The 16,850-nt window shown below is 36.8% G+C and overlaps 1 protein-coding gene across 4 annotated transcripts in view; it reads right to left on the bottom strand.

The window, feature by feature from the left end:
- GTF2E2 (general transcription factor IIE subunit 2) overlaps nt 1-16,850 on the bottom strand; it is an 81,272-nt gene that overhangs the window by 19,746 nt on the left and 44,676 nt on the right. For 2 of the 4 annotated variants that reach the window (XM_084998136.1, NM_001244861.1), the window contains 2 exon segments: nt 15,395-15,577; nt 8,381-8,474 (listed from right to left, as the gene is read on the bottom strand). In XM_084998136.1, coding sequence (XP_084854262.1) covers nt 8,381-8,474; nt 15,395-15,577 — 277 coding nt within the window. 4 annotated transcript variants of the gene reach the window in all.

The following is a 16,850-nucleotide window of genomic DNA, read 5'->3' as shown; positions in this document are numbered from 1 at the left end:
ACAATGTATCTTAATGTTTCTCTGTTTTATAAATGTAAACTGTACCTTTAATATAATTCTCAACCTAGGTGATTCTGCTCCCCAGGAACTTTTAGTAATGTGTGGATACCTTTTTGGTTGTCACAGTCAGGCATCTAAAGTAGCCGGGGATGTTGCTAATCATCCCACAGTGCACTGTGGCAACCTGGACACCAAAAAAAATTATCCAGCTCCAAATGTCAATACTGCCAGGGCTGAAAAACCCTGCTTCCTCCCAATCACCTTTCCCAGAAAGTTTAAAGATGAAAGAAAAATACCAATTTACAATACACTGAGCCTAGAACCCAATTCTGTTTAACATACACAAATAAAGTATTCCTTGTACTGGTTTAATACACACTTGATTTTCTCGTAATATACAATGGAAAATATATATGAACACAGTATGAGTAACTTCTGTAAATCACTGAAAAGCTACATTTTGTATTTTTCAGAACTTTACCAAGAATTATTTCCCTCTTAATAATCCCAGTTGTGGGATATAAGCTGCCAATGAATCGCAACTTTATTAGTTCATTTGTACCTATCACATTCAATAGTAATTCTACATATAAATGTAAACAGTTATTTCATTTATATTCTAGTATTTATAAATCTGACTGAACAATTATGAACACGGAAATAAGTTTTTAAAATATAAATCAATTTCTTTTTATTTATTTTATAGTTAGGATATTATACTGACAAGAAATTCTCATAAAGCTAAATTTTATTTTCTATGAATTTTATTTTTACAAGAGCAAAGAAGACATTACAAAATATTTGTTACAAAAATAATCCATTGCATAGAGATGGCCAGTAGGCACATGAAAAGATGCTCAACTTTCCTAATTAGTAGAGAAATGCAAGTCAAAACTATAATGAGGTACCACCTCACATTGGTCAGACTGGCCATCATTAAAAAGTCTACAAACTACAAACGCTGCAGAGGATGTGGAGAAAAGGAACCCTCCTACACTGCTGGCAGGAATGTAAGTTAGTGCAACCACTATGAAAAACAGTATAGATGTTCCTCAGAAAATTAAAAATAGAATTACCATATGATCCAGCAATCCCAATCCTGGGCACATACCCAGACAAAACAAGGATTCAAAAGGGATACATCCTCCACAATGTTCAGAGCAGCACTATTCCCAATAGCCAAGGCTTGGAAACAACCTAAATGTCCATCAACAGATGAATGGCTTAAGAAGATGTGGTACACAAAACAGACATACAGACCAATGGAACAGAACAGAGATCCCAGAAATAAACCCAGACACCTATGGTCAATTAGTCTTTGACAAAGGAGGCAAGAACGTACATTGGGAAAAAGATGGTCTTTTCAGCAAGTATTGCTGGGAAACCTGGACAGCTACTTGCAAATCAATGAAACTAGAACACACCCTCACGCCATGCACAAAAATAAACTCAAAATGGCTGAAAGACTTAAATACAAGACACCATCAAAGTTCTGGATGAGAACATAGGCAAAACAGTCTCTGACATCAAACTTAGGAATTATTTTCTCAGGTCAGTCTCCCAAAGCAACAGAAATGAAAGCAAAAATAAACCAATGGGACCTAATCAAACTCACAAGCCTTTGCACAACAAAGCAAACCAAAAAGAAAACAAAAAGACAACTTACAGAATGGGAGAAAATACTTTCAAATGATGCAGTGGACAAGGGCTTCATCTCTAGAATATACAAGCAAATTATACAACTCAACAGGAAAAAAGCCAACAACCCAATGGGAAAATGGGCAAAAGACCTGAATAGACATTTTCCCAAGGAAGATGTACAGATGGCCAACAAGTACACGAAAAAATGCTCCACATCCCCGATTATTAGAGGAAAGCAAATCAAAACGACCACGAGATACCACCTCACACCAGTCAAAATGGCCATCATTAATAAGTCCACAAATAACAAGTGCTGGAGCGGGTGTGGAAAGAAGGGAACCCTCCTGCACTGTTGGTGGGAATGTAAGCTGGTACAACCACTATGGAGAAGAACAGTATGGAGGTACCTTCGAAATCTATACATAGAACTACCATATGACCCAAGAGTCCCACTCTTGAGCATATATCCAGACAAAACTTTCCTTGAAAAAGACACATGCACCTGCATGTTCACTGCATCACTATTCACAACAGCCAAGACATGGAAACAACCCAAATGTCTATTGACAGATGACTGGACTAGGAAGATGTGGCATATATACACAAGGGAATACTACTCAGCCATAAAAAAGAACAAAATAACGCCATTTGCAGCAACATGGATGGAACTAGAGACTCTCATACTGAGTGAAGAAAGTGAGAAAGAGAAAGACAAATAGCATGTGATATCACCTGTAGCTGGAATCTAATACACGGCACAAATGAACCTTTCCACAGAAAAGAAAATCATGGACTTGGAGACTAGACTTGTGGTTGCCAAGGGGGAGAGGGAGGGAGTGAGGTAGATGGGGAGCTTGGGGTTAATAGATGCAAACTATTGCCTTTGGAATGGATCTCATTAGCAATGAGATCCTATGTAGCGCTGGGAACTATGTCTAGCCACTTATGATGGAGCACGATAATGTGAGAAAAAAGAATGTGTACATGTATGGGTAACTGGTCACCATGCTGTACAGTAGGGAAAAAAATTGTATTGGGAAAATAACAATAAAAAAATTGCGTCAATTAAAAAAAAGATGTAGTAATATGTACAATGGAATACCTCTCAGCCATAAAAAAATGAAATAATGCCATTCATAGCAACATGGATGCAACTAGAGATTATCATACTAAGTGAACTAAGAAAGAGAAAGATAACTACCATATGATATCACTTACATGCGAAATCTAAAATATGCCACAAATGAACCTATCTACAAAACAGAAACAGATCCATGGACAAGGAAAACAGACTTGTAGCTACCAAGGGGGAGGAGAGGAGAGGGATGGACTGAAGTTTGGGGTTAGTAGATGCAAACTATCACATTTAGAATGGATACATAACAAGGTCCTACTGTACAGCACAGCGAACTATATTTAATCTTCTGGGATAAACCATAATGGGAAGGAATATTTTTTTAAAAAATGTATATATGTGCATAACAGAGTTAATTTGCTGTACAACAGAAATTAACACAGCACCGAATCTACTATACTTGAAAAATAATCCACGGAATCTGATTAAGCAATTAAAAACCACTAGCTTACCCCCCTCCAAATCAATCTTTCCTGTAGCCTTTGTTATTCCCTACCTGCAACCCCTGTCCCCATAAAACTGCACACACATGGGCACTAGTCTGATTACTTTCCAAGGCTGGCTCTGTTATCATTCTTCATTTTTTTTCAGAGGTCTTCTCTGAGCTCCACTCTTCCTATTTTCTTACTAGCTCAGCACATACCTCATTTACTCCTTTCTTAGCATTTGATACAATCTGCAATCATTTTTTATTTTGTATATCATCTATTTTCCCTTTTGGAATGTAAGCTCTGTGAAAGTAGTAACTATCCTGTGTTGTTCACTACTGTATCTGCTACATTAGCAAAGTGACCAGGGCATGTAACAGAAGATCAATAAATATTTGTTCAATAAATGGATTCATGAATAAACAATACTAGATTCTAACAAAAATCTCAGAAAATATCAAAGCAAAAAGAGAATGAAGTTGATAAAAAGATACCTCTACTTAAGTTTAAGCAAATTAAAGATATAAAGAGAACTCCCTTATATATAAGCCCAAAATAAGTTATATAATTTCCAAATAACTAATGAGGAGATTACATCAGATAGTAAAGACAGTAAACACAAATCAATGTTCAGAACTAATTCAGATAATGAAAATTAACCATACTGCTATCTACAAAGGAAATACCTAAAACAAAAGAATACAGGTATAAAGTACGAGAATGCGCAAAAATGTATCATTTTTTTTAAAAGGCAAAGGATTAAAAGGCTAGACTTCAAGTAAAATAAAATTAAATATGACCAAGGGGGATAATGAATAATGATTATGGATACAACCCTCAAACTCTGTCAAGAACATTTATAAGCCAAAAACTAAGAAAATATATACAGCAGTAACTATAGGAAGTAACTGGCAAAATTAACAAAAAATATAAAGCAATAGGAAATGTTAATATTTGCTTAGACACTGCTCAGATCACGAGTCAAAAAACTAATACGTAAAGGGTGATCTGATATTTTCTAAAACAAAACACAACAATAATAAAAGTAAAACATAAACCATTAGCTAGCATAACAGAGAAAGCTCAAACATAAAAGTTAACAATAAAAATGGAAAATAACAGAGAAAAAACAAGTAACAGGGCAAAATTATATGCTATTAAAATTTAAGAATTTAAAATGGATGATTTTGTAGGAATACACAGATTACCCAAATTAATTCACAAGACAGAAAACTTATGGACATAACCAAAGAGGACATTAAGAATGTCAAAAAACAAGCCAGACACATGCACCGGTATATGCTTCCAAATCTTCAAGAAATCCAATATTCTCCTAAAGAAAGATAAGGAAGGAAAGTAAGGAAGAGAAGAAAACTGTGCTTCTCTTTTTATGAATCCAGATTACACCCACACCAAACCCTGAGGAAGCACACACACACAAAAAACTGACCACACTGAAACAAAAATCCTTACATATACTAGTAAAAAGAAGGCAGAAATACAAACAACAAAGAAGCATTCTTCCAGGATGGTTCAATATAGGGAAATCCAGTAATGTATTTCACCAACAGTAACGAAGATCTTAAAAGATCCAACAATTTATTATTTACCTTTCTAATATCTTCTTGATTTATATGGCTATTCCATTAACATAAAAAATACATATACACATATCCACTGTGTAAGGTGTGGAAGGATATATGCTGCAGCACTAATTGTTTAAAAATTCATTCATCATGTACACCTACAAAGCTGAATACTAAACAGCCATACAATACCACAGAATATCTGTAGTACAGAGAAGTCAACTAGAAAAATAAAACAAACTATTTACAAAATTTATTTTTAGATGTGTGGGATTTCACTAACAAGCATACACAATTACTTTTATAACCTGAGGGAGAAAAAGCGAAAATTCACATTGTGTCCTTATTGCCAAGTAATGAGGAGATGGAAAGAGGTTTTTTTTTTGTCTTGTTTTTATTGAAGTATAGTTCAGTCACAATGTTGTGTCAATTTCTGTGAACACCAAAGTGATACAGTCAGACATACATACATATATATATATAAACACTTCTTTTTTCACATATTATCCTATATCATGTTTAATCACAAGAGATTAGATACAGTTCCCTGTAATACATGGCAGGACCTCATTATATATACATTCTAAATGGAATAGACCCCTAACTTCCAGTCCATCCCACTCCCTCCTCCTTGGCAACCACAAGTCTTTTCTTTACCTCTGTGAGTCTGTTTCTGTTCTGTAGATAGATTCACTTCCGCCACATTTTAGATGAGATGGAAAGAGCTTAAGCCAGCAAAAGCCACATATAATGGCAACTGAGAACAAGTAATACTAAGGAACAGAACTCTACATAAAAGATACACAAGCAGATAAAGACTAAGCCAAGTTAAAATGACAGTATCCACAGAAAGTGAGCACCAAAGGGACCAAAAATAACAATGGCTTAGTAAAAGAACTAGTGTGAGAATTACTGCTAAACCAAAGTATACTCCTAAAATCTCTCCAATGAAATACTACCAAGAAATCCCAGTTTCATGCTACTCTAGACAGCTACTACAATCTCTTTCCTATCAAACACTTGCCTCAATTTAAACATCTATTCTGGATCATATATCCTACACTATGCCGCCATCTAGAGAGTTAGGATTAATACTACAAATTCCCACTGAGAAAGCTTATGCTGTTTGCTCAAAGTACCAAGATAAATAAATGGAAGAGAAACCAAAAATAGTGATATACTATATTGGGAAGTAGGAAAAAAAAGATAGGTGTTAGAATCAGAAAGATGACAAATAGTAAGTCATTAGACAATGTTTGAAGTTAAAAAATAACAGTATAAGCATATCATTTAGCAAGATGGGAAAAACCACCAAAAGGATCCAAAACAAAACCAGTTAAGTGACTTGAAAGAGACCGAAACTAGAGAAAGGAAAAGAATATCAGCTTTTTACTGTAAATCTTCCTTACTATTTAAACATGTGATATTTGTTATAAGTTTTTTTAGTACTGTGAAAAAATTTTTCAAATGGATTAACTACACCTAAGAATAAAGGAATAATTTGTTTCTTTGTTTAAACTCAGAAGGATCTTTTTTTTTTTTTTTTTTGTCTTTTGTCTTTTTAGGGCCACACCCACGGCATATGGAAGTTCCCAGGCTAGGGGTCTAATCAGAGCTACAGCTGCCGGCCTATGCCAGAGCCACAGCAACACGGGATCCGAGCCACATCTGCAACCTACACCACAGCTCACGGCAACGCCGGATCCTTAAGCCACTGAGTGAGGCCAGGGATCAAACCCGCAACCTCATGGTTTCTAGTCGCATTCATTTCTGCTGTGCCATGACGGGAACTCCCAGAAGGATCTTAAAGATCAAGTTCATCCATATGGTTTTTTAAAGGAAAGAAATCAATTTGATGACTATGAAAGTTTACCTGGGGACACAGAGCTTTTGAAGGCATGAGCCCACTGTGTCCCCTTTGCTGGCAAAACAATAAAGCTATTATTTTTGAAAAAAAAAAATTATCTAACAGCAAAACTCCAAGTAAAAGAAACTCAAAAAATACAAAAATTGCTTAGCCAAATCTTTCTTAAATGAGCACCTATCACTACAACATACAGAAGGATTTGACTACTATCTCGTTTATATACAAGAAGCTTACTTTATTAGAAATGGCATTACAGAAGAGCCAAAATACTCTGCAAATTTTCATTTAATGAACAAACATTTATTGAGAACCAACTATATACAAGGTACTCTCAATGAGAATTATAACAAAAATACCAACATTCTATTTACTACAAAAAATCATGGTCATCTAAGTAACTTGAGGTTAACTAAACTGTAAGTACCACAAGCCAACATCAATAACCAGATAACATGTAAAAGAAAAACTTAGGCTTACTGTACAAACTACAAATCATCATCAAGACAGGTACAGGCAAAAAAAAAAAAAAAAAAAAAAAAAGCTATAGTGGAAGAAATAAAAATCTTACAAAAAAAAAAGACAGGTACAGTCTATTTACAGAGACAAGACGTGTAAATGTATTTCTTATACAAAATTATTCATTCAATAGGATCTTTTTTATTTAATGCCATAAAGAAGAGTCAACATGACCACCAAGCTGGCACAGCAATAGTTTCGCTGTTTGGAGTCTAGTATTACACTACTGTACTCTGAAGCCTAATATTACTATTGTACTCTATGTCCTGCTATATTATTAGAATATTTAGCTGTTTGTATTACTTTTGAGATTCTATAATTAAAGTGATGTTCAAAACTCTTTTCTTGCCTTTTAATAAAACTTCAAACAATATAAATTTAAAGTAAAAGATATTTGCTTAAATGAGAATACCTACTTGTATACAAAAGAAATTTCTCATGACTAAACCTTTGTTTGATTACCATTTTACATGAAAATAATAATCACACATTCAGTAAAAGACAGCATACAGCTTAGCATCCAACTCTATAACAGCTAGAAAGAAAAAATGAGTTTCTTTTCTTATCCAAATTTTTTTTTTTTTGTCTTTTGTCTTTTTAGGGCCGCACCCACGGCATATGGAGGTTCCCAGCTAGGGGTCTAATTGGAGCTGTTGCTGCTGGCCTACGCCAGAACCACAGCAACACCAGATCCTCAACCCACTGAGTGAGACCAGGGATCGGACCTGCAGACTCATGGTTCCTAGTCGGATTCATTTCTGCTATGCCATGACGGGAACTCCATCTTTTCTTACCCAATTTGATAATCAAAATATTCACAAGTTTTTTAAGAGTATCAGTCTCCAAAAAAATTTATTCTTTTTCCTATTTTGAATCAAGCTTTCATATCAAGATATGAAATAATATTTGTCAGAGTAAAGAACTTCTTGTTTGGTATAGCTGTTATAAGCTTAAGAAATCATGAACTGCTATACCATGATTACAAGTTAATGAACCCAAAATCTTTCTAATTACATATCTCAAATTGCATTCTGAGAAACAATACATTAGACATAGCAGTTATTAGCTCTATTCTAAGAGATGATAATACTAAAAAAGCAATATAATAAAATTTACGTATAACTTAAATTATAATGTATTATAAATTCCGTCACCCTAAATTTCTAACATGTTTGCAAGCAAAAAGTATCTATAAAGAAAAGCTCACCTTCATCCACAGAAAACTGACAGCTTTTATCATTGAAGAAAAGAATTTTCTTCTTATCAGGACGATTTACAAATAGTATCTGGTCCCCTAAAGCCTTAAAAGAAAAAATTTTCAGTTAACTCCAAATTGCATCGCTCAAGAAAAAAAAATTTTTTAAACAAGAAAGGACTCTAATTTCCTTTAACCCATAGTATACGATTAGGATCCACTAGACCAAATTTTAATTATTGAGTTTCTTTCTTGAATAGTTCTGCTTATTTTAAGAATTTATATTTTGAGACTTAATTATTCTCAGAGATCCTCCAAAGTACAAAAGAAAAAAAATTTTTTAAGAACAAAATTCAGGTGTTCCCTGGTGGCACAGCACGTTAAGGATCTGGTGTTGTCACTGCAGTGGCTCAGATCCCTAGCCCCTGGATCTTCTGCATGCAGCAGGCACAGACAAAAAGAAAAAAAAATTAAAAATTAAAAATAAATAAAAAAACAAAATTCAACCTATGCCACAATTACAACTTGGGTCTACTGGACCCTTTTATTAATCTAAGAAAAACTATGGGATCTCAGTGTTCTTTTCCTTTACCTTGAAATACTATCTTACTCACCATTATCCATTAATCGTTTCAGATTATGCTTTGAAAAGCTAAAACAGTAAGAAAAATGGAAGGATGATTAAAGCACCTAAAAGTGTGTGTGCAACTACGAGATAGTCATGCTTCAGTGTTCTTACTATACTGCCCAAAGTATTATATCAACTTTAAAGAAAATACAAAAGACTTGAGGGAGTTCCCTGGCTGTCTAGTGGTTAGGATTCCACACTTTCACCATTGCAACCCAAGTTCAACCCCCTGGTCTAGGAACTGAGATCCCACAGCAAGCTGCTGTACACTGCAGCCCCCAAAAAAGACTTGACAAGTGCTTTGCTATCTTTTAATCGTTATTGAACACAGCTGACAATTAAATTTTGTTCACTTTTGGAGTTCCCGTTGTGGCTCAGCAGGTTAAGAATCCAACTAGTATCCATAAGGATGCAGGTTCAATCCTTGGCCTCGATCAATGGGTTCAGGACATCCTGTTGCTGTGGCTGTGGCATAGGCCGGCAGCTGTAGCTCTAATTCAACCCCTAGCCTGAGAACTTCCATATGCCATGGGTGCAGCCCTAAAAAAAAAAATTTACAACAAAGGTGCTAAGAATATATAATAGGGAAAAATACACTCTTTAATAAATGGTGCTGGGAAAACTGGACGGCCACATTCAAAGGAATGAAACTGGACCACTATTTTACACTATATGCAAAAATTATTTCAAAATGGATTAACCATTTCAAAATGGTTAAGACCTGAAACCGGAGTTCCTGTTGTGTCGCAGAAGAAACGAATCCGACTAGGACATGAGGTCGTGGGTTCGATCCCTGGCCTAGCTCAGTGGGTTAAGGATCTGGTGTTGCCGTGAGCTGTGGTGTAGGTCACAGATTCGCCTTGGATCCTGCATTGCTGTGGCTGTGGTGTAGGCCAGAAGCTGTAGCTCTGATTAGACCCCTAGCCTGGGAACCTCCATGTGCCATGGTTGTGGCCCTAAAAAAACAAAACAAAACAAAACAAAACCTGAAACTATAAGACTCTTGGAAGAAAACTTAGGCAGTAAGCTCCTTGACATTCATCTTGACAATTTTTCAGATCTGACATCAAAAGCAAAGGCAACAAGGAATTCCTGCTGTGGTACAGTGGGTTAAGAATCTGCAGCAGCTCAGGTCACCATGAAGGCATGGTTCAATCCCCAGCCCTATGCAGCGAGTTAAAGGATGCAGCGTTACTGCAGCTGTGGCTTTGATTCAATCCCTGGTCCAGGAACTTCTATATGCCACAGATGAAGCCATTAAAAAAAAAACAAAGAAAACAAAGGCAACAAATTAAAAATAAACAAGTGGTACTACATCAAACTAAAAAGCTTCTACATAGCAATGGAACATCAACAAAATGAAAAGACAATGTACTAATGGAATAAAATACTTGCAAATCATGTATTTGATAAGGAGATAATATCCAAAATATAAAATTTATGGAACTCAACAGCAAAAAAAAAACCAAAAAAATACCTGACTGAAAAAATGGGCAGGGGTTTGAACGAACATTTTTCCAAAGACACACATACATCCAACAGGTACATAAAAAGATGCTCAAGATCACTGGTCATCAGGAAAATACAAATCAAAACCACAATAAGATAACACCTCACACCTGTCAGAATGGCTTTCATCAAAGACAAAAAATAATGAATCTTGGCAAGGATGTGGAGGAAAAAGAGCCCCTGTGCACTGCTGGTGGGAATGTAAACAAATGTAGCCACCACGGAAAACAGTATGGAGGTTCCTCAAATTTAAAAATAAAACTACATGATCCAGCAATATTACTTTTGGGTATTTTTATCCAAAGAAAACGAAAACACAGGAGTTCCCGTCCTGGTGCAGTGGTTAACGAATTCAACTAGGAACCATGAGGTTGCGGGTTCAGTCCCTGGCCTTGCTCAGTGGGTTAAGGATCCGGTGTTGCCGTGAGCTGTGGTGTAGGTCGCAGACGTGGCTCGGATCCCGTGTTGCTGTGGCTCTGGCATAGGCCGGTGGCTACAGCTCCAATTAGACCCCTAGCCTGGGAAACTCCATATGCCGCAGGAGTGGCCCAAGAAATGGCAGAAAGACCAAAAAAAAAAAAAAGAAAAAAAAAGAAAACACAAATTTAAAAAGATATATAAGAAAAGGGAACCCTCCTGCACTGTTGGTGGGAATGTAAACTGGTACAGCCACTATGGAGAACAGTTTGGAGATACCTTAGAAATCTATACATAGAACTTCCATATGACCCTGCAATCCCACTCTTGGGCATCTATCCGGACAAAACTCTACTTAAAAGAGACACGTGCACCCGCATGTTCATTGCAGCACTATTCACAATAGCCAAGACATGGAAACAACCCAAATGTTCATCGACAGATGACTGGATTCGGAAGATGTGGTATATATACACAATGGAATACTACTCAGCCATCAAAAAGAATGACATAATGCCATTTGCAGCAACATGGATGGAACTAGAGAATCTCATACTGAGTGAAATGAGCCAGAAAGACAAAGACAAATACCATATGATATCACTTATAACTGGAATCTAATATCCAGCCACAAATGAACATCTCCTCAGAAAAGAAAATCATGACTTGGAGAAGAGACTTGTGGCTGCCTGATGGGAAGGGGAGGGAGTGGGAGGGATCGGGAGCTTGGGCTTATCAGACACAACTTAGGATAGATTTACAAGGAGATCCTGCTGAATACCATTGAGAACTTTGTCAAGATACTCATGTTGCAACAGAAGAAAGGGTGGGGGAAAAAATGTAATTGTAATGTATACATGTAAGGATAACCTGACCCCCTTGCTGTACAGTGGGAAAATAAAAAAAATTACTAAAAAAAAAAAGAAAATGACTATCCCTTTTCCAGAAAGCTAAATTAAATATCAAAACATTTTGAAAAAAAATAAAAAATAAAAATAAAAATAAAAAGATATATGCACCACCTTCTTCAGTGCAGCGTTATTTACAATAGCCAAGATACAGAAAGTGCCCAGAGACATGTGAATGGATAAAGAAAACATATTTAAACAATGGAATGTTACACAGCCATTAAAAAAGAATGAAATCCTGGAGTTCCCGTTATGGCGCAGTAGAAACAAATCCAACCAGGAACCATGAGGTTTCAGGTTCAATCCCTGGCCCTGCTCAGTGGGCTGGGGAACCAGCATTGCCTGTGAGCTTTGGTGTAGATCTCAGACACAACTCACAGCTCGGATCTGGGGATGCTGTTGCTGTGGCTGTGGCGTAGGGTAGGCAGCTGCAGCTCCAATTAAACTCCTAGCCTGGGAACATCTACATGCCTCGGGTGCAGCCCTAAAAAATACTATTGCAGATTTGAAAGCTGCTAAGAGAAGAGATCTTAAAAGTTCTTACTGGGAGTTCCCTTCATGGCCCAGCGGTTAATAAACCCAACTAGGATCTATGAGGATGTGGGTTAAATTCCTGGCCTTGCTCAGGAGGTTGAGGATGCAGTGTTGCCATGAGCTGTGGTGTAGGTTGTGGATGCAGCTCTGATCCTGTGTTGCTATGGCTGTGGTGTAGACTGGCCTGGGAATCTCCATATGCCACAGGCGCAACCCTAAAAATCAAGAAAAGGAAAAAAAAAAAAAAAAGGTCTTATAAAAAAGATATTTTCTTACAACTACATATGGTGATGAATTTAACCACTTACTATGCTCATTTTTACAATTAAAAACAACTTTTAATTAAAAAAAAAATCCCGAGGAGTAGATGATTCAATATTCCAACTTAAAATTAAATCCTAGGAGTTCCCACTGTGGCTCGGTAATGAACCCAACTAGTGTCCATAAGGATGAGGTTTCAATCCCTGGCCTCATTCAGCGGGTTAAGGATCCCGTGCTGCTGTGAGCTGTGGTGTATGTAGACCAGCAGTTGCAGGTCCAATTCAACCCCTACTCTGGGAACCTCCATATGCCACAGGTGTGGCCCTTAAAAAAAAAAAAAAAAAAAAAAAAAATTAAATCTATCACAAATGCAGAGTGGCTTATTAAAATTATACTGGTAGTTAATTTAATTATTAGAAAACCCCCACATAACAATTACTAAGAGATGAATAATCTGGAACAGTCTCTTGTTTTCTTGCTTTTGCACAGTTCTTTTTGTTCTTGCTAGCACTATACTATACATTTTTTCAAACACTGTATGGTCGACAAAATGACTAACAGTTCTTCTGTCACCACCAAGAACTGACGAAAAGGAAACAACACATAAGACATTTAGGAGTTCCCGTCATGGTGCAGCAGAAACTAATCCGACTAGGAACCATGAGGTTATGGGTCTGATCCCTGGCCTCGCTCAGTGGGTTAAGGATCCGGCGTTGCCGTGAGCTGTGGTGTAGGTTGCAGACACAGCTCGGATCTGTCATTGCTGTGGCTCTGGTGTAGGCTGGCAGCTGCAGCTCTGGTTGGACCCCTAGCCTGGAAACCTCAATGTGTTGAGGGTGTGGCCTTAAAAAAAAAAAAGACAAGGAGTTCCTGTTGTGGCGCAGTGGTTAACGAATCCGACTAGGAACCATGAGGTTGCGGGTTCGGTCCCTGCCCTTGCTCAGGGGGTTAATGATCCGGCGTTGCCGTGAGCTCTGGTGTAGGTTGCAGACGCGGATCGGATTCCGCGTTGCTGTGGCTCTGGCGTAGGCTGGCGGCTCCAGCTCTGATTCAACCCCTAGCCTAGGAACCTCCATATGTCTCGGGAGCGGCCCAAGAAATAGCTAAAAAGACAAAAAAAAAAAAAAAAAAAAAAAAAGACAAAAGAAATTTAACTTAATTATGTCAAATTTCTCCCTTGAGCAATTACTTAGGAGAGAATGCATCTTCTCATTTTTTCAGGAGAGAATAAAAATCTAGGGTTTTGAACAATTTAGAAATAATTCTGACTGAAAATGAGAGACTATACTTTTCATGACCCCTTCAGCTCTACTCCTCAAAGAATAGAGCGACTAAAGACAGGGTGTCCAAGTAATTTTATATCACAAAATTATTTAAAATAGAATCAAAAATTATCAGTATATATCGCTGTTCTACTTTATAATTTAACATAAAGCTTACTGAGGAGCAACAATACTGGCCCCTATCAAAATGGGAAAAAAGAATGAAGCAGGAAATGCATCTAGCACTCTCAACTGTTAAGCCAGTATTCAGTAGTTCCACCTTTCAACATCACCACTGTGGCACAGGTTTGACCCCTGGCCCAGGAACTTCGACACGCCAAGGGTGAGGCAAAAAAAAAAAAAAAAAAAAAAGAAATTACACTCAAGGGTGTAATGGAAAATACACTTGTAACGAATGGGGCAAGAGGGGAAATCTCAGCAAAGAAACAGAAACGGTAAGAAAGAATTCAAAGTCTAGAACTGAAAATACAATCTATAAAATAAAGAATTTGCCAGTTGAGCTTAACAACAAATTGGAAGTAATGAAGAAAAGTCAGTACAATTGACAATAAAGCAATAGAACAAAATAGTAAGTAAACATACAGATAACAGACAAATACACAGACACAGCCTGAGACATGTGGGACAATACAAAGAGGTCTAACATGTGTAACTGAATTACCAAGAAGTAGAAGAGAGAAAGATGCAAGTCTTACTCCATAGTAACAAAAAGCTTACAGGTTAGTATCAACGAGCAACTGTGAATAACAGAGACTAGCAGTCTTCCCAACAGAGTTCAAAATTTAAACCAGAAATGTAATCCACTTTAAGTGACAGTCCCTTCAGGAGTTTAAAACAACCAAGTTTTCAGTCAATGCTTTTGTGTTTTAACGCCTCTGGTTCACCCAGGTTAACACTGTGCACCACTGTTACTAAAGGAAATCATGTATACAAACATAATAAAAACACTAACATCTTTGAGGAAAACTTTCCAAAAACATTCTGAAGCATCAATCATACATAAAAGGGAACTGTCAAAGTTACACAAAAATGGCTATGCTCTGTCCTGCTATGCAGCATGAAACACAAATTTCAAATATTCAACTGGCTCCCCCCGACCCCAAGAATATATGATAGAAAAGGCTTTAAAAATAAATTTTTTTAGGGAGTTCCCTTTATGGCTCAGCGGTTAACGAACCCAACTCGAATCATGAGGATGTGGTTTTGATCCCTAGCCTTGCTCAGGGGCTTAAGGATCTGGTGTTGCTGTGAGCTGTGTGATGTAGGTTGTAGACGCGGCTTGGATGCCAAGTTGCTGTGGCTCTGGCATAGGACAGCAGCTGTAGTTCCAATTAGACCCCTAGCTTGGGGACTTCCATATGCCTCAGCCCTAAAAAGCAAAATAAATAAATAAATAATTTTTTAAAAAATCTTGATTTAAAAAAAAAACATAAAAATATTATTAACTCAAATTATATTAAGGTATAGAAAAAAAAAGAGCAGTTACCTTGACGGCTTTCTGGGAATTGGGGAGTCCTTCCTCTATGTCTTCTAAAAGAATTCCTCCTAGGCCTCGCTGGTCATGTTTATCTAAGAGCCTAAGTAGGGCCTTCTTATCTTTCAAGTTGTACTTGGGCTTGAAGGCATACTTTCCATCTATTACTTCAATTTTGGGATTATTGACTAACGCCTGCAACCACAACACAATTTGTATATATTAATAAAAGGAAATACCATGTATACATTTTTTAATTCTACTCATTATTTAAAAAACAATACCCGTACAGTGGCAAATTAAAAGCATCTTGTGAATATCAATATATCTAAAACCCTACCCAGCGAGGATCCAAAATAACAGGTAGAGATCAGCATGGTGCTCATTCTTTATAAAAGAAACTTTATTATTTATACAGATTCTTTGAATAAGAAAGAAACCAGTTTACCTCTTCTTTGAAGAAAGGTGTACCCATATTCTTTCAGAAGTAAGAATTATACAACTATTAACATCAACAAAGTGAAACAGCTATTTCCTACCCTGCCTCAAAGTATAGTTGATCACATATTGGAATTATAATGTGAAGAACATAACCATGAAATGAATATATCAATAGCCTGCCCCACGTGGTATCAAATGGCACTAGCAGCTGCGGAAGGAACTGAAAAGGACCAGACTTTAGAGTCCATATAAGAAATTTACCTATCATGTCAGTTTGAGATTGAAACTGAGTAAGAATGCAGAAATTACTGAATATAGTAATGTTTCTAGTCATTCTTGTTGTACAGCCAATATCAGAAGGAAAGCTCTTCAAGAAAGAGCAATCCTACTTATTTTCTTCTATAGCTGCCAGCCTGACTCTGAAAGGATAAAGAGAAGAAACAGAGAAAGAAGAGGAGTTCCTGTTGTTGCGCAGCAGAAACGAATCCAACTAGTATCCATGAGGATGCAGGTTCTATTCCAGCCCTCTCTCAGCGGGTCAGGGAGCCAGTGTTGCCAGGAGCTATGGTGTGTGTGTAGGTCTTAGACACAACTCAGATCTTGCATTGCTATGGCTATGGTGTAGGCCAGCAGCTGAAGCTCCAATTCAACCCCTAGCCTGGGAACTTCCACACACTGCAGGTGTGGCCTTAAAAGCAAAAAAAAAAAAAAGAAAGAAAGAAAGAAGGAAGGAAGGAGAATAGAATGGTAATTAAAATAACTTTTACCTAATATGGTAGTCCATCCAAGATTAAGCATCAAAATTTAAATGTGGATTACCACTATTTGTGTATTAGTAACATAATGAGCTGTAATGACACTAACTGGCTCATTTTACCTTATGAAAATCAAGAAAAATATTTTGCTTGGTAAAATAAATTAACTGAATTCTATTTTAGAAAGTTTACATTTGTTTTTTAGAACCAGCACTGGTCCTAGAAAGATGTCTTACTAAACTGTCATTTCATACCTAGAGACAAAATATCTC

The sequence above is a fragment of the Sus scrofa genome, chromosome 15, assembly GCF_054392235.1.
Source record: "Sus scrofa isolate SSC_HxYL_T2T_F1_AM1 chromosome 15, Sscrofa_HxYL_maternal_Yorkshire_Landrace_v2.0, whole genome shotgun sequence".
Lineage (NCBI taxonomy): Eukaryota > Metazoa > Chordata > Mammalia > Artiodactyla > Suidae > Sus > Sus scrofa.
The sequence above is the reverse complement of the archived record's forward strand: the minus strand, read 5'-3'. Positions and strand labels throughout refer to the sequence as shown.